This window comes from Aulonocara stuartgranti (assembly GCF_965226115.1).
Source record: "Aulonocara stuartgranti genome assembly, chromosome: 13".
NCBI lineage: Eukaryota > Metazoa > Chordata > Actinopteri > Cichliformes > Cichlidae > Aulonocara > Aulonocara stuartgranti.
The window spans coordinates 31,973,824-31,993,812 of NC_138949.1; the positions used below are offsets into that span (position 1 = coordinate 31,973,824).

A 19,989-nucleotide genomic window follows, 5' to 3' on the forward strand; every position below is an offset into this window, starting at 1 on the left:
GCCTGAGACCACATATGTGATTGGCTGGCTGGGAAGCCGTGCAGGCCCTGATTTGTGGATTTGAATTCCTCAGCCCTCAGATATGATTGGCTGGCTTAGAAGCCACGAAGGCCCCAATATGCAAATTTGAATGCCTCAGGACACTTATTTGATTGGCTGGGAAACTGTGCAGGCCCTGATTTGAAAATTTGAATTTCTCAGTCCTCACAGAGGATTGGCTGCCTGGGGACCTGGCAGAAATATATAGAAATACTATTATTAAGCATAAATACTACATTTAGTAGAAATACTATGTTTTAGCACAAATATTATAAAAAGAAGAAAAACTATAATTTAGCAGAAATACTATATTAAGCACAAATCCTATAAAAAGCAGAAATACTATAATTTAGAACAAATAGTATAAAAAGCAGAAATACTATAATTTAGCAGAAATACTATGTTAAGCACAAATCCTATAAAAAGCAGAAATACTATAATTTAGCAGAAATACTATGTTAGGCACAAATCCTATAAAAAGCAGAAATACTATAATTGAGCAGAAATACTATATTAGGCATAAATCCTATGAAAAGCAGAAATAGTATGATTTAGCAGAAATACTGTATTTAGCACAAGTACCGAAAAGTACCAGAAATACTATGATTTAGCAGAATAGTAATAACTTATTGAAACACAAATGCACAGAGGGACACACAAACACAGGCTCTAATCCAGTCAACCAGTCTAACTATATTCAATTTAAATCCTACAATGACATGCTGCCAAATAAGGGCAGGGTCCTCTCTCTCCCACTAAACACACACACACACACACACACACACACACACACACACACACACACACACACACACACAGAGGGAGAGAGCTGCCGAATTTAAATCCACCAATCAGAGTGGCTGTTTACGTTTTCCCGCCAAAACAGGTGCATCTTTTTACACACGCAGCAGCACAGAGAGGCACAGGATTATTGCAGCCTATTTCTCATAGTGAGGACTCCCCTCAAACAAATGACCATAATTTCCTAACCGTAGGGGCTAGAGCGGTCATTCTTACACTGTTTTGTTCAGAAGAGATGGGGGAATCTTCAAGTGTTGACAATTTATCATTAAAATGTGAATTTTTAGAGATATATGACATGGATGACTTGTTGACTTAGAAGCCACGAATTCCCCAATATGCAAATATGAATGCCTGAGACCACATATATGATTGGCTGGCTGGGAAGCCGTGCAGGCCCTGATTTGTGGATTTGAATTCCTCAGCCCTCAGATATGATTGGCTGGCTTAGAAGCCATGAAGGCCCCAATATGCAAATTTGAATGCCTCAGGACACATATATGATTGGCTGGGAAGCCGTGCAGGCCCTGATTTGAAAATTTGAATTTCTCAGTCCTCACAGAGGATTGGCTGCCTGGGGACCTGGCAGAAATATATAGAAATACTACATTTAGTAGAAATACTATGTTTTAGCACAAATACTATAAAAAGCAGAAATACTATAATTTAGCAGAAATACTATATTAAGCACAAATCCTATAAAAAGCAGAAATAGGATGATTAAGCATAAACACTACATTTAGTAGAAATACTATGTTTGAGCAAAAATCCTATAAAAAGCAGAAATACTATATTAGGCACAAATCCCATAAAAAGCAGAAATAGTATGATTAAGCATAAATACTACATTTAGTAGAAATACTATGTTTTAGCACAAATAGTATAAAAAGCAGAAATATTGTAATTTAGCAGAAATACTATATTAGGCACAAATCTTATAAAATAGCAGAAATAGTATTATTTAGCACAATAGTAATAAGTTAAACAGAAAAATTGGAAAAGCAAAATGGACAGCTGAAAAAATGCTGAACATGCTGAGGGTCCCTCAAATATACTTGTTAAATGAAAAAATCAGCAAAAAAATGCACAGGGAGAGAGAAGTAAGTTTCTAGGTCAGCCTGGGAGCTGCTGAATTTGAATCCACCAATCAGAGAGCCTGTGTACTTTTTCCCGCCAAAACATGTGCCTCTTTTTACACACGCAGCACAGAGAGGCACAGGATTATTGCAGCCTATTTCTCATAGTGAGGACTCCCCTCAAACAAATGACCATAATTTCCTAACCGTAGGGGCTAGAGCGGTCATTCTTACACCGTTTTGTTCAGAAGAGATGGGGGAATCTTCCAGTGTTTACAATTTATCATTAAAATATGAATTATTAAAGATATTTGACTTCTAATGCACCATAACTGAGTAGAGCGAAGCAAAAACTGCCTTGACTTGCCCTCAAACAACGCTTTCTAACTCTAAATCTATTTGGAGTATCGATATCATTCTTTCACCGTAAGAGACAGCAGGGTTTGGTGAACAATCATGGAAATTTTCAGGTCTCTGTGGAAATCCAACAAAAAGTTATGACGAGAGAAAAAAGTGGTTCATTTCCACAGTTTGAAATCTGAAGAAATCTGAGCGAAGGACAAATTTCCTACCCTCAAACAAGTCCAACTCATTTCAGAACGGTAATAGGTGAGAAAATAATTCTTGAATTGTGAGCGTCACGAGTGTCTGAAGATATACCGGGACAAGCCTCATGTCTTAACTTTGCTTCGTTAAGGAGATATGACGATTCGAATATGCCTCTCATTACAGAAATGCAGCGGTGATTTTGAACAAACTCTCCATTGACTTTATATGGAGAGTTTTCTGACCTTGTGTTAGTCTGAGGAGATTTGCGAAAGTTCTATGAATACCACAACAATGATAGTGACATTTTCTGAAAGCCAGAAAAAATACCTACGTTTTGATGTATAATTTGTGGAAGTTGAGTGAAAATTGAGCAAGTAGCAAACAGTTGTTCGGACATGAAGTGAAAATTGCAAAACCTTCAGTGGCACACTGGAAGCCAAGAGCATAGCAACCATAACAACGCATGTATTTTGTGAAAAATCACAATTTTGCAACTCAAAACTTTAAGAGGCATAAAAGTAAAACAGTAAAAGATTTGAAAAAGCTGAATCATACCTGAATAGCCCAATAATTTGTGAACATTTTAAAATTTGAATGGTTGTTCTAGGTGAAAGTATGAGGAAGTAGTTAAGTTTCAAAAACAAGCAAATTTTAGCAGAATTGCTGAAGTTTCCCATTCATTTCAATGGGACAAATTAAAGGAAAAAAGCTTAATATTTTAAAAAGTATAATAGCAAAAAAATAGCAAAAGTCATAGCCGGAAAGAGCAAAAATAGCAGAATAGTTTAAAATTTGAACGGTGAAAATCGGCTGAAAATTGTGGAAGTAGTTCTACGGCGAAAAGTGTACGGAAGCAATTTGAAGAATAATAATAATAACTAGAAAAATTTGCATTTCCTGCGAAAATGCAGTGTGGATGCTTAAAGCTGAAGCTGTATGCAAAAAGTAGCTGAAAAAGCTGAAAAGTTGCAGAAATTGTAAAAACTTTGCAGAAGCAAAAGAAGTTTGCTAAAATGGAATAACTTAGCAGAACTGCAATATCTTAGAGGAAACATAATACTTGGCAGAAATACAATAGCATAGCAGAATTTAGCAGAAATATTGTAACTTACCAGAAACATGATAACTTCTCAAAAATACAAGAATTTAGGAGAAATAGTATAAGATAACAGAAAGAATATATTTAGCCAAAAATACTTAAACATTACAGAAACACTATGATTTAGAAAAATAGTACAACAGAGCAGAAATATTGTGATTTACCAGAGACACTGTGATGAACTATGAATATTGTAATTTTAAATTAAGACTATGTTTTAGCACAAATATTATAATTTGGCAGAAATACTATAATTTAGCAGAAATACTATGTTTTAGCACAAATCCTATAAAAAGCAGAAATACTAAATTTAGCAGAAATACTATATTAAGCACAAATCCTATGAAAAGCAGAAATAATATGATTAAGCATAAATACTAGATTTAGCAGAAATACTATATTAAGCACAAATCTTATAAAAAGCAGAAATACTATATTAAGCACAAATCCTATAAAAGCAGAAATAGTATGATTTAGCACAATAGTAATAAGTTAAACAGAAAAATTGGAAAAGCAAAATGGACAGCTGAAAAAATGCTGAACATGCTGAGGGTCCCTAAAATATACTTGTTAAATGACAAAAATCTGAAAAAAAATTTATGACAGCCACACAATTACAAATATGTACACATGAGGAAACACACATGCACAGAGAGACACACACACACAAGATCCAATTCAGTCAACCAGTCTAACTATATTCAATTTAAATCCTATAATGACATGCTGCCAAATAAGGGCAGGGTCCTCTCTCTCCCACTAAACACACACACACACACACACACACACACACACACACACACACACACACAGAGGGAGAGAGCTGCCGAATTTAAATCCACCAATCAGAGTGGCTGTTTACGTTTTCCCGCCAAAACAAGATCCAATTCAGTCAACCAGTCTAACTATATTCAATTTAAATCCTATAATGACATGCTGCCAAATAAGGGCAGGGTCCTCTCTCTCCCACTAAACACACACACACACACACAGACAGACACAGAGGGAGAGAGCTGCCGAATTTAAATCCACCAATCAGAGTGGCTGTTTACGTTTTCCCGCCAAAACAGGTGCATCTTTTTACACACGCAGCACAGAGAGGCACAGGATTATTGCAGCCTATTTCTCATAGTGAGGACTCCCCTCAAACAAATGACCATAATTTCCTAACCGTAGGGGCTAGAGTGGTCATTCTTACACCGTTTTGTTCAGAAGAGATGGGGGAATCTTCCAGTGTTAACAATTTATCATTAAAATGTGAATTTTTAGAGATATATGACATGGATGACTTGTTGACTTAGAAGCCACGAATTCCCCAATATGCAAATATGAATGCCTGAGACCACATATATGATTGGCTGGCTGGGAAGCCGTGCAGGCCCTGATTTGTGGATTTGAATTCCTCAGCCCTCAGATATGATTGGCTGGCTTAGAAGCCATGAAGGCCCCAATATGCAAATTTGAATGCCTCAGGACACATATATGATTGGCTGGGAAGCCGTGCAGGCCCTGATTTGAAAATTTGAATTTCTCAGTCCTCAGAGAGGATTGGCTGCCTGGGGACCTGGCAGAAATATATAGAAATACTATGATTAAGCATAAATACTACATTTAGTAGAAATACTATGTTTTAGCACAAATACTATAAAAAGCAGAAATACTATAATTTAGCAGAAATACTATATTAGGTACAAATCCTATAAAAAGCAGAAATACTATATTAGGCACAAATCTTATAAAAAGCAGAAATACTATATTAGGCACAAATAGTATAAAAAGCAGAAATACTATAATTTAGCAGAAATACTATGTTAGGCACAAATCCTATAAAAAGAATAAATACTATAATTTAGCAGAAATACTATATTAGGCACAAATCTTATGAAAAGCAGAAATAGTATGATTTAGCAGAATAGTAATAACTTACAAAATTACAAATATGGAGGCATATTGAAACACAAATGCACAGAGGGACACACAAACACAGGCTCTAATCCAGTCAACCAGTCTAACTATATTCAATTTAAATCCTACAATGACATGCTGCCAAATAAGGGCAGGGTCCTCTCTCTCCCACTAAACACACACACACACACACACAGAGGGAGAGAGCTGCCGAATTTAAATCCACCAATCAGAGTGGCTGTTTATGTTTTCCCGCCAAAACAGGTGCATCTTTTTACACACGCAGCAGCACAGAGAGGCACAGGATTATTGCAGTCTATTTCTCATAGTGAGGACTCCCCTCAAACAAATGACCATAATTTCCTAACCGTAGGGGCTAGAGCGGTCATTCTTACACTGTTTTGTTCAGAAGATATGGGGGAATCTTCCAGTGTTAACAATTTATCATTAAAATGTGAATTTTTAGAGATATATGACATGGATGACTTGTTGACTTAGAAGCCACGAATTCCCCAATATGCAAATATGAATGCCTGAGACCACATATATGATTGGCTGGCTGGGAAGCCGTGCAGGCCCTGATTTGTGGATTTGAATTCCTCAGCCCTCAGATATGATTGGCTGGCTTAGAAGCCATGAAGGCCCCAATATGCAAATTTGAATGCCTCAGGACACATATATGATTGGCTGGGAAGCCGTGCAGGCCCTGATTTGAAAATTTGAATTTCTCAGTCCTCACAGAGGATTGGCTGCCTGGGGACCTGGCAGAAATATATAGAAATACTATGATTAAGCATAAATACTACATTTAGTAGAAATACTATGTTTTAGCACAAATATTATAAAAAGCAGAAATACTATAATTTAGCAGAAATACTATATTAAGCACAAATCCTATAAAAAGCAGAAATAGGATGATTAAGCATAAACACTACATTTAGTAGAAATACTATGTTTGAGCAAAAATCCTATAAAAAGCAGAAATACTATATTAGGCACAAATCCCATAAAAAGCAGAAATAGTATGATTAAGCATAAATACTACATTTAGTAGAAATACTATGTTTTAGCACAAATAGTATAAAAAGCAGAAATATTGTAATTTAGCAGAAATACTATATTAGGCACAAATCTTATAAAATAGCAGAAATAGTATTATTTAGCACAATAGTAATAAGTTAAACAGAAAAATTGGAAAAGCAAAATGGACAGCTGAAAAAATGCTGAACATGCTGAGGGTCCCTCAAATATACTTGTTAAATGAAAAAATCAGCAAAAAAATGCACAGGGAGAGAGAAGTAAGTTTCTAGGTCAGCCTGGAAGCTGCTGAATTTGAATCCACCAATCAGAGAGCCTGTGTACTTTTTCCCGCCAAAACAGGTGCATCTTTTTACACACGCAGCAGAGAGAGGCACAGGATTATTGCAGCCTATTTCTCATAGTGAGGACTCCCCTCAAACAAATGACCATAATTTCCTAACCGTAGGGGCTAGAGCGGTCATTCTTACACCGTTTTGTTCAGAAGAGATGGGGGAATCTTCCAGTGTTGACAATTTATCATTAAAATGTGAATTTTTAGAGATATACGACATGGATGACTTGTTGACTTAGAAGCCACGAATTCCCCCAATATGCAAATTTGTATGCCTGAGGCCACATATATGATTGGCTGGGAAACCGTGCAGGCCCTGATTTGAAAATTTGAATGTCTAAGTCCTCACAGAGGATTGGCTGCCTGGGGACCTGGCAGAAATATATAGAAATACTATGATTAAGCATAAATACTACATTTAGTAGAAATACTATGTTTTAGCACAAATACTATAAAAAGCAGAAATACTATAATTTAGCAGAAATACTATATTAAGCACAAATCCTATAAAAAGCAGGAATAGTATAATTTAGAACAAATAGTATAAAAAGCAGAAATACTATAATTTAGCAGAAATACTATGTTAGGCACAAATAGTATAAAAAGCAGAAATAGTATGATTAAGCATAAATACTACATTTAGTAGAAATACTATATTAAGCACAAATAGTATAAAAAGCAGAAATATTATAATTTAGCACAAATAGTATAAAAAGCAGAAATATTATAATTTAGCACAAATAGTATAAAAAGCAGAAATACTACATTTAGTAGAAATACTATGTTTTAGCACAAATAGTATAATAAAGCAGAAATACTATAATTTAGTAGAAATACTGTATTTAGCACAAGTACCGAAAAGTACCAGAAATACTATGATTTAGCAGAATAGCAATAACTTACAAAATTACAAATATGGAGGCATATTGAAACAGAAATGCAGAGAGGGACACACAAACACAGGCTCTAATCCAGTCAATCAGTCTAACTATATTCAATTTAAATCCTACAATGACATGCTGCCAAATAAGGGTAGGGTTCTCTCTCTCCCACTAAACACACACACACACACACACACACACACACACACACACACACACACACACACACACAGACAGACACACAGACACACAGACACAGAGGGAGAGAGCCGCCGAATTTAAATCCACCAATCAGCGTGGCTGTTTACGTTTTCCCGCCAAAAAAGGTGCATCTTTTTACACACGCAGCAGAGAGAGGCACAGGATTATTGCAGTCTATTTCTCATAGTGACGACTCCCCTCAAACAAATGACCATAATTTCCTAACCGTAGGGGCTAGAACGGTCATTCTTACACCGTTTTGTTCAGAAGACATGGGGGAATCTTCCAGTGTTTACAATTTATCATTAAAATATGAATTATTAAAGATATTTGACTTCTAATGCACCATAACTGAGTAGAGCGAAGCAAAAACTGCCTTGACTTGCCCTCAAACAACGCTTTGTAACTTGAAATCTGTTTGGAGTATCAATATCATTCTTTCACCGTAAGAGACAGCAGGCTTTGGTGAACAATCATGGAAATTTTCAGGTCTCTGTGGAAATCCAACAAAAAGTTATGACGAGAGAAAAAAGTGGTTCATTTCCAGACTTTGAAATCTGAAGAAATCTGAGCGAAGGACGAATTTCCTACCCTCAAACAAGTCCAACTCATTTCAGAACGGTAATAGTTGAGAAAGAAATTCTTGAATTGTGAGCGTCAGGAGTGTCTGAAGATATGCCGGGACAAGCCTCATGTCTTAACTTTGCTTCGTTAAGGAGATATGACGATTCGAATATGCCTCTCATTACAGAAATGCAGCGGTGATTTTGAACAAACTCTCCATTGACTTTATATGGAGAGTTTTCTGACCTTGTGTTAGTCTGAGGAGATTTGCGAAAGTTCTATGAATACCACAACAATGATAGTGACATTTTCTGAAAGCCAGAAAAAATACCTACGTTTTGATGTATAATTTGTGGAAGTTGAGTGAAAATTGAGCAAGTAGCAAACAGTTGTTCGGACATGAAGAGAAGACTGCAAAAGCTTCAGTGGCACACTGGAAGCCAAGAGCATAGCAACCATAACAACGCATGTATTTTGTGAAAAATCACAATTTTGCAACTCAAAACTTTAAGAGGCATAAAAGTAAAACAGTAAAAGATTTGAAAAAGCTGAATCATACCTGAATAGCCCAATAATTTGTGAACATTTTAAAATTTGAATGGTTGTTCTAGGTGAAAGTATGAGGAAGTAGTTAAGTTTCAAAAACAAGCAAATTTTAGCAGAATTGCAGAAGTTTCCCATTCATTTCAATGGGACAAATTAAAGGAAAAAAGTGGAATAGTTTAAAAAGTATAATAGTTAAAAATAGCAAAAGTCATAGCCGGAAAGAGCAAAAATAGCTGAATAGTTTAAAATTTGAACGGTGAAAATCGGCTGAAAATTGTGGAAGTAGTTCTACGGCGAAAAGTGTACGGAAGTCCTAAGAATAATAATAATAAAGAATAAAGAGAAACAGGAACTCAATAGTGTGGATGCTTAAAGCATCCACACAATAAAGAATAAAGAGAAACAGGAACTCAATAGTGTGGATGCTTAAAGCATCCACACAATAATAAAGATTAGAAGAACAATACTGTGAATGCTTTTCAAGCATTCACACTAATTACAGTTAAACAAAACCCAACCAGTCCTGGCGGATGGCTGCCCCAAGAGGAGCCTGGTTCTGCCGGAGGTTTCTTCCTGCTAAAGGGGAGTTTTTCCTCCCCAAGTGCTTGCTCACAGGGGATCATTTGATTGTTGGGTTTTGTTTTTTCTTTTTTGTTTTGTCTTTGTTTCTCTTTTTTGTTTCAATTTTTTTCTGTTTTTAGTTTTATTTGTCTTTGTTTCTGTTTTTTTGTTTCGTTTGTCTTTGTTTCTTTTTTTTCTTTTATGTTTTGTTTTTTGCCTTTTATTAATATTGCCGGTTTGATCCAATTAATCCAAATACATAGGGTTAACTAATAAAAACCAAAATCAATAATCAATGAACAAACTGTCTCTTGTAAATGTGTTTTTAGTTTTCCATTTCAAAATGCTTCCTGTTAGACATGCTGTCTTTGGTACCTATTGTATTAGGGGAAAAAGTAGGCATATTTCCATAAATTAGGTATTGAAAAAATAACAATGTTAATGCAGTGGGCCCCAGTCCCAATAACTCTTAAAGTTTCTTTGTTGACTCTGTTATGTGGTTAAAATCAAGAGAGAGTTGAGGATTAGAATTCCCAAAGACACAAGTAACATTAGAAATAAAGATCAGACGTCCCCTGTAGTTAGATTGTGTTTCATACAAAATTAAGTGGGTTTTTTTCTTGCACAGACACCATCACAGATATCATTGCTGTGAGCTTGCGGGATAAGGTCCATGTGGTATTTTACAAAGGGTTATGCCCACATGTGCTTAGTAAAGCCAGGTGCTGAAAGACATCCATTGTTTTCTTACTGCTTTATAATACTAAACATTTTATATATGTAATCGTGAGAACTGAAGCTTCTATTGAATTTGAATTTGAAGTTGAACATCGTGGCTTTTTGTCATGGTCCTGTATCTTCAAAACAGTTTTTGAGTTTGTTATGGACGCGTTATTTGTTCTTTTTCTTTGGAAATTTGAGATAACTTGTGTTCTAGTTGTGTATTTTCCACATGAGTTAATCTTGAACTCAGTTTTTGTTAGTGTCTCTCTGTGTTTCGTCCCTTTTTCTACCCTTTCTGTCATGTCTCAATGTCTGTTTATCCCGAGTTGCAGTTGGAAATTTACATGTCTTAGTGTGAGTCTCAGTGAGTATGGAGGGCCAGGCGTGCTAAAATTAAACAAATTACTTAAATGCGCTATTGAATACTTAATTAACATTTTCATGTGGCTATGCTTTCGGTGAGCATTTTCCCAACACAACAACGGACATGTGGAAACTAACTAAACTAAACTATACATTATGAAAAGCCCCGTTTGTGTGTCACCAAATACACTTTGGATATTTGTGGTTTCATGTTAGATATCCGGTCAGTTTGCCAAGATAGAGCCTATTTGCCAAAATCTTTGATGATTTCGGAGATGTCTGCCCAGCCCAGTATCTCAGTAAAGGGTGTGACAGACCCGCTTGCCTTGCAAGAGGTCAAGCTCTTGTTCAGCTAACACACACAACTTGCATAACCCCCGCTGACTGTCCCCTCTCAGAGGCTGAACACCAACTTCATTTACTGAGATAATATCTATCGGGTGTTTATTTCCTGTGTCATGCTTGTTGTGGACTTTACAAGGACAAACTGATAAGAACTGTAAATTGCGATACGGAAATATATGAGCTCTTACTGAAATGCACGTGCTGTATTAAAACTATGATACAAATCTGGAAGTGCTGCTACCTGTAGCAGTATGATTTTCTCACCCAATAAAGGAATATTTAATATATCAGTCTACTCTTCATTCTATCAGAAACAGTTATCACAGCTCGTACATTTTCTTTTTACACATATATGTAAGCATTGAGCCAAATGTAAGAATGCCAACAAATTAAGAGCGGCCTCCCATGGACGAACGTGATAGAGCCTGCCTGAAACTAGGAAAAAAATTGAAACGGGAGTGGCATTCAGGGAGGGAAACGTGGGTGTACGGGGTGCGGGAGCCAACCCTGATGCGCGGCCTGTGAAATGCGACCCAGGAGTACTCTGGGACCCCCGGGGTCTGGAGCTGGCCCGAAGGGGAGCACAAGGGTTAAACCCCTCTGGGCTACCTGGAGCCATTTTTCATCCACAGCGTTTTTTAATTTCAAGCCATTTTCACTGTGTTGAATAGAATATAGCCAAACTTTCCACACATTTTTTTTTAACTTTAGAATTCCAGTCTGAGTTCATTAGATTAGCTTAAAGTGGCTAAGCTACAAACTTCCATCCACTTGAGATGCTAGAGCCAAAAAACGCCCCATTGAAACCCATTATAAACGCTATTTTTCACTGCCCAATCATTACCATCAAATTAAATGTCATCTTTCCACTTTCACTCAGTCTTTGAAGTAGGGGCCTTAGAATTGTAATTTTTTTTATTTGTCCACCAGGTGGCGCTCTTGTTTCATATTTCACCACTGAACGAACTCCAGCCAAAAAAAGTCAGATTTTGAGCGTCTCTTTCTGCTTTAGAAAGTGAAAAAAGAATGGTGTTCTGTGTCACTATCAATGACCTTTATATTTACAAAAAAATAAAGGTCCTTTTGCCTAAAAGAAGAGAAAAAGATCTGTCTGTGTCTGCTTCTAACTTTAGATAAAAGTATGTTTATGTCTAAAATCAGAAGCCTTCCCTCTTTGAAGTCCACCCCGCAATGCAAACAAATCTAACATGAAAACAAGAACAAAAAACAAATTAGACTTTATTTTGTCTTCAAGCTTAGCTTGTTTATGCAGGTGCACTGCAGCAGAGGTTATAAGAATAAGCCGTAGCGCGGGAGTAGGCATTTTCACGATGGCACGGTATTACAGGACCGAGGAAGTAGTGGACATTCTGATGCGCTCCGACAGCGAGGATCTTTCCTCTTCACCCGCCCAGAGTGACTCTGATTCCGGGGATGACACGGAGTCGTCGTCTCTCCACACCGATCAGCAGGAGTCATCTTCTGATTTTTCTACTGGAGATGAGAACGAGGGGGAGACGCACGAGGAAGCAGTGGCGTGGACTGCCAAAAATGGAGAGAAATGGTCCCCGACAAACACCGAGACGCTGCGCTACGTCGCAGCACCCACGGGGCTTATTCCGGGACCAACCCACTAAGCCGTCGCCCGAATTTCAGACCCACTCTCCAGCTTCAGGTTGTTCCTAACCGATGAGATTATACAGCATATCGTTTCAATGACAAACCTTCATGGCAGATGGGCAATCTCAGAATGGAGCGATTTGGACAGCGACGAAATGCTGGCTTATGTGGGGCTGCTCATTTTGGCCGATGTATACCGGTCAAAACACAAGTCAATCAAAAGCCTTTGGAGTGAGAAAACGGGAAGGAGGATGTTCCGGGACGCGATGTCCCAGAAAAGATTTTCGCACATTTGCAGGGCCCTCAGATTTGACGACAAGCTCTCCCGACCTGGACGCCGTACCGACAAATTGGCTCCCTTTCGGCAGGTATGGGACATGTGGGCACACCGCCTGCCGATGTTGTTTAGTCCAGACCGGGACCTTAAGGTGCGGTTTCCGCCAGTACATCCCCAAAAAGCCTGCTAAATACGGCATAAAGATCTGGGCAGCCTGCGACGTCAAGACATCTTACGCCTGGCGGCTGCAGGTTTACACCGGGAGAGCAGTGGGCGAACCAGCCGAAGTAAATCAGGGGATGAGGGTCGTCCTGCAGATGACGGACGGGCTCCAGGGACACGTCGTGACATGCGACAACTTTTTTACCTCATTTGAACTGGCAGAGGAACTCCTCAAGAATAAAATGGCTCTGGTCGGCACAATTCGCCGGAACAAAACAGAAATTCCACCCGTTTTGCGCCAGACGAGAGGGAGAGCTGTCTATGCCTCCACCTTTGCCTTTTCATTGAAACACACCCTAGTGTCCTACATTCCTCGACGGGGCAGAAATGTGCTTTTGTTGAGCACCAAACATCGCAGGCCGGAGGTCAGCAATGGACAAAGAAAAAAGCCGGTGATCATTGACGACTACAATCGATGCAAAGGAGGTGTCGACAACCTTGATAAGGTGGGTGTCATTACGCATCAGTTACGCACACCTTTATTCATTTTTGCTCATATATTCTTGTGTAAAATATACAGAGGTTTTATGTTGTTGTTGTTTTGTTAGGTTGTCGGCACCTACTCCTGCAGGAGACGGATCAATCGATGGCCAATGGCCCTCTTTCATAACGTCATAGACGTCTCCCTCTACAACGCCTTCGTGCTGTGGACCTCCGTAGATCAGGCCTGGCATCAGCAGAAGTCACACAGGAGGAGGCTGTTCATAGAAGAGGTGGGAGAAAGCCTGATCAAGCCTCATTTGTCAAAAAGAGAGCGCCTTCCCCGCTCATCAGCCGCTGCTGAATTAGTCAGAGATGCGCAGGATGGTGCTGCTGCAGGCCCCTCTGGAGTGACAGATCCCAAGGGCAGGAAGTCCTGTGAGGTCTGTTTTGAGAAAAGGAGGCGAGTCGGAAACACCTGCAGCAAATGTGGAAAGTTCACCTGCCGAGCCCACAGCAAATTTGTCTGCAGCAACTGCTCTACCTGAGCAAGACATTTACCCCCCCGGCCACACACAGCCCCCCCCCCACCCTCTCACTAGCTCTCTCTTTCTCTCTCATACATTTCCCCATTCCCAACAACAATATACATGTTCTTGTTCATCGTTGAAAAAATAAATGTTTATTTGGTTCAAACTGATCTTGAATTTTTATTTACATAATGCTTTTTATTTTATTAGAAGGCAACAAGGTAATATGCATTTAACAGGGCAAGAGTGAAAAACCGTTCTCCTGCAGAAAAACTAACGGCCGATCAAAATGAATGTCAGTGGTAATCTTTGGACCATCCAAAGGCCTAATTATAATTACAATAAAATATAACTTTCAAATGTATTTTATGGAAAATATTAAATTTTTTCGTTTTTTTCGCCAAAAAAAGCCGTGCGCTCATGTGACAAAACCGGGATATAAAGGGTTAAAATCCGCGAAATGTAATTAAAACTTTATATGAATATTTCAAGGAGAAGTAGGTCTAAAAGATTGGCTAATTTAAAGTGGAAAAAAATATTAATATATGATATTTTTATAGCACTTTTTATGGCGTGGTCGATATTTGGCTCTAGGGCGTCGAAAGGGAGTCGTTTTCTAAGGCGCTCCAAGTTAAGTCATACAGAATAGATATCAGAGCCTTAAACAGGCTGACTTCTACTATTTGGGTCAAATTGGGCACAAAGTATACAAACACATAACCAGTGTTGGGTAAGTTGCTTTAAAAAAGTAATTAATTACTAATTACTTAGTCAATATTGTATTTAAAATACTAATTACTGTGTCAAAAAAGTAACTTAATTACTACATAAGTATTTACTTATGTAGTCGTTTGGTACCGGGCCGTGAGAGTTGAGGCTCAGGTATGAAATGTATAGTTTTCAGGGTTTTTATCGGTTCTGAGCGTGATTTTGTTATCGTTTTTATCGTTAACTCGGTTTTCCTGGGTCTTTTCATGTGTGTTATGAATAAATCTTCTTTTTTACGGTACCGGTACTAGTTTTATTTTGTTGTATTTATCCGCAACACCTTAAAGGCCGGTCTGTGAAAATATTGTCGGGCATGAACCGGTCCGTGGCGCGAAAAAGGTTGGGGACCGCTGCTTTAAATAATAGATACATTTTTTAAAAGACAGACACTCTACAGTACGCAGCGGTAGCATCTGTTCCACAATGTAGCCTAAGCCTGCAGTCATTTTTTAAGCTCACCTTCAGACGCTTTCTGTGCTGCTGAAGTAAAATCACGTTTTGATAAATCACGTGATATTCAGGACTGCAAACAGAGCAGCATTCACTGAGCTTGTTGCGTTTGTGGATATGTGACTGACTTTAATTATCCATTAAATCATCACATTCTCTGTAAGATTAAGGTCAACTATTGAACGTCTTATATTTTAAAGTAAAGTCTTTAAAACCAAGTTAACGCTGAAAGTGCAAACACCGCTAATGTCACATGACTTTACGGACATGTGGCCAACAGTAATGTTTTAATGTTCTTCATTATTAAACATTTGCACATAAATAAGTGACATAATATTCAGTACTTACTTTTAAAAGTTTACTCTTTGGCCGCTCCGCTTTCACCGTTTTTTTCGGCAAAATTATCCACACCCACCACCGCGCTATGAAGTCTGAGATATGTTGGGCCATGAAGTCTACACCACCACATCTTTAAAATTCAGGGAAATGAAGGACGCATTTGAGGGCCGCATTTCGAGCAGCCTTTGAATTGGGACAGCCTTCGTCGCATCGCTGTGATGTAATCGGCCTTAAAATGCGGCCTTTAAGGCTGCAGACCCAGAGCCGTTTCGTTCACGATCAACACATCACTAGTATGGAGAAGGCGAGTGAGTGGCAACTGAGATCAGACAGAGTCACCACTGAAATCTCAATTATTAAAGAATCCAGAGTGGAGAGCGGATGAGAGGGTTTTTAAAGGGGCAAGTATGATTTAAGAAATGTAAACTTACTCTGTGTTTGGTAAGGGTGTCAGCCATTCAGAGAAAAGTTCTGTAAACTGACGAGACCCTGATCAACCTTCAAGGGTGCGCCTTGAGAGGTTCAGAAGTTTTATTCTTTTCATTGTCGGTTGTTCAGTGTGTTGTTTATACAGTTAAGATGTCCTTTTGTAATAATTACAGTTGGACCAAAATCACCTCACAAAATGCTATAAGAAAGAAATGTTTTGATAAAATTATAAATTGTGGTAAGTGATAGTAAAATAATGAAATATATAAGAAAGTCAAATGTGTAAAATAGTCAAATAATATTGCAAAACCTAGTATGAACCATAACTAAGGTTAAATTACTATGACGTCCGCCCCAAATTTGTCAACAGATGCTGGGATCACCAAAAATGGTGCCAGGAGTTTCATACAGATATGGTGAGAAGTTTAGAGGCTCTTATAATGAATATGAATATTATATTGTAATTTGGGGCTTTTAATGATTTCTCTAACTTTACAGTATACATTTTAATGCCTTTAAAAGGGAAGAATTGGGTGCAGAAGTTTGAATTTAGTTTTAGATAGTGATGTGCGATACCACTGATTTTCTTTCCGATCCGATACCAATTAATATTCAGGGTGGTATCGACGATACTGATCCAATACCAATACTTATTTTATTTATTGTATCTCAAATTATAGCGTCATAATGATTACAGGACATCAGATTACTTGTTCTTATCACTTAATAATGCAGAGTTCATCACATAGAAATAAAAAAAATGAAGTTGTGCGCTATGTGAACACGTTGCCTGCCTGCAGCACTAAAGGACTCCGTGTCTCGCCTTAGCAGCACCTGTCCCTGTCCTCCTCTTCAGTTCACCTCAACATACACTCGTCATATTCTGTGATATGATTTGCTCTGAGGTGTTTGACAAGGTTAGTGATGTTGCCACAACCATACATGCCAACCCTCTAGATTTTTCCGGGAGAATCCCAAATTTCAGTGCCCCTCCAGAAAATCTCCCGGAGCCACCATTCTCCCAAATTTCTCCCGATTTTCCACCCGGACAACAAAATTGAAAAACCATATCCCAGACTGGTCCAGCCAATTCCAGTTTCCAACAATGTCGGCAGCAACTTAGTTTTAATATTACTCTTATTTCTCTTTTTGGGTCGCAAAAAAACTTTTAACATATTTTCAGGTGAGAATGTAGCTGTGTAAACTTCAAATATCTGAGCCGACCGACGCATCGTCTTCAAATCCCCGCGGTCTTTCGCTACTTGGGTTAAACATGATATATAAGTCACTTTGATAACTTCAAAATGTTATTGTTTGGCGTTTTCAGTTTTATTTGTAAATCAGTTTGGCTGAAATTAAAGTTATTATATTAGATCAAATTAAATTTAACTTTATTAATCCCTCGGGAGGGTTCCTCTGGGTTTTCACAGCTGAATAAACGTCAAACAGAAAACTGATTAAACAGAAGTGTGAGACGGTCGAGAGTTTACGCCAGTGCACTGTTATATTTTAGATAGCAAGGAGCAGATGGCAGCGTTTCACTCCACCGAGGGAGCTCGTGACGTACTACCCAGCTTTCTTTAGACCGCGAAGGCCAGGTCCTCAGGTGGAAGCAGCCTCTGAATTTGGACAACCCCGCTGTTTCCGGACATTTAACGTATTTTATCCGATAAATAAACACTGTAAAATGTATTTATCCCCCCAGCAGCCCTTTTGAATATCTCCCGAGTGTGGCCACAACACCTCACGTTTTTGCCACATGTATCGCAAACCACGTTTCAGCTTTTATGGAGGTAAAATACGTTCGCACATTACTCCAATTACGCTCAGCCATTGTTGTGAGTGCGCACGCCAAGGGGCTGCGAGACAGACAGCCGTATTTCGCACATGACTATGAAAGGCGGAAGAGGAAGTAGTTCCTTTGAATGTAGACAATCCGAATGTTATAGTTTCTTTCCACTGTGTTCCTGTTAATTATAAACTACAAATTTACCCTAAATTACTAAAATATCGATATTTTAATGTGAGAATCGATTCTAGAACATAAATGACTGGTATCGGAGGAATCGATATTTCAGGATCGATCCGCACATCACTAGTTTTAGATTTTCTCTTATCCACACAGGGTAAAAAGTATACATACAAGCTCAAGTATACCCATATAGAAAAGAAATAGAAAAAAACTTGCCTAAGATGTGGCCTACTTCATTAAAGTGAATCATATAAGGCTTATATGATTCACTCATGAAGGTGGCCACTTTCTCATTACTTTCATATAGTGTTTTAGTAAGTATCCAAAATATACAAGTTTCATGTATATCATTTTTCAAGGGATCTTATATCTGCTTTCACTCTTGTATGCTTTTCATACAAGTTTCACACAAGACAGATACAAACTTTATAAGATTTATATATATATATCGTTTCCATATGGGTATGCATGCACCCCACCTTGAGCTATATTAAGATAACAATGAATTAATATCAGTAGATAGGAATACAAACTTCAGTCTAAGTTAAAAAGAAAAAACAACAACAACTTTTAATCATACTCAGCTTGAATCTGAATAAAAAGAAGAAAAATAAAAGATATCTATTTCCTGATGCCTACATTAAAATGTAGGGAACACCTAAAATGTCCAACTGTAACTTGATATTGTCAGGTGCAGGTTGTGTGCAGGCAGGAGTGGTGGTAAGGAGGACCCAAAGTGCAGACGCTCAGAGGCAAAAGTGTACTTCAAAACTCAGTTTTATTGCTGGATTGCAAAACGTAGCAAAAATCCAAATAAACTTACATAAGCAGGTAGCCAGACCACACAGCATAAATGAGGGTAGCTCACAACACAGACACAGAGAAACACAGGGCTTAAATACACAGAGGGAGCAATCAGGGAATGGGTAACAGGAGGGAAACACAGCTGGGGCAAATCAGGCCTAACGAGACAAGGGGAAGCGAAACCAGATACATTAACATCAGACATGGACCTTCAAAATAAAACAGGAAACATAACACATACTGAACTAAAGACACAGACTCACACGCAGGCACTGCAACAGAGAGAACAGAGACGTGGGACCAGGACAGACACAGACACTGACTGGACTGGACTGGATATCGCAGACAGGGGAGACAGCAACTAAGGATGCACAGAGACATAAACCATAAAACAGAACTCTAACAAAGAAACCAAAGAATAGAAATGATAAATAATATATAAACTCAAAACCCTGGGTCAACAACCCAGGCATTCTAACAGATATACAATGAAAAATCACCTAACTTGTCTTTGAATTATGTATTTATTTAAGAAAACAAAAAATAATTTGACAATATTATGTGGTGAAATTATTATTAACTAGTCTGGTTTAAGAACAAAATTTACAGTGCGTAATTTAAATTAATAGTTTATGCCATTTAAATGTCATGCAGCTGTGTCAGAGATTATCTTAAACCTCGCCCCGAAGCCATTGAAGGTTCAACTTCAGAGAAAAGTGGATGACATCACAGTGGCTGCAGCCAAACGTGGGCGGGGCTTAAACCCTTATACAGGGACCGTCCAGAATCCCAAGCATTTAGTTTACAAAGAGCACACATGCCAACCACAACTCCAACCACCCAACAATTTATTTCCACTTCTACATTTCAGACTCAAAGAAATATTAATACAAACTTAAACATGACAACTGCACACAGTTACACCTCAGTGGAAACATGGAAGTCCTTAAGTGACCACTTTTTTGGTACAATTGTACCACAGTGGAAATCTCTGCAGTTCAACCCAGAGTACTGCAACACTGAGATGCCTTCCACTTTGATGAAAGACATGTTGAAACTTTGTTCCATGTTAGTGGACGCAATGGACACAACTGTGGAGAAGGGAGATCCAGTGTCCACGCAGACTGATGAGG

The 19,989-nt window shown here is 38.3% G+C and overlaps 1 protein-coding gene across 1 annotated transcript; it reads left to right on the forward strand.

Moving 5' to 3' along the window:
- Positions 1-13,221: 13,221 nt before the first annotated feature.
- LOC309720232 (piggyBac transposable element-derived protein 4-like) lies at positions 13,222-14,124 on the forward strand (the record flags this gene model as incomplete). Its single annotated transcript, XM_082556931.1, has 2 exons — positions 13,222-13,590; positions 13,693-14,124. 2 exons carry the CDS (start codon positions 13,222-13,224, stop codon positions 14,110-14,112), a joined length of 789 nt encoding a protein of 262 aa, XP_082413057.1. The 3' UTR covers positions 14,113-14,124.
- Between the last annotated feature and the right edge of the window lie 5,865 nt (positions 14,125-19,989).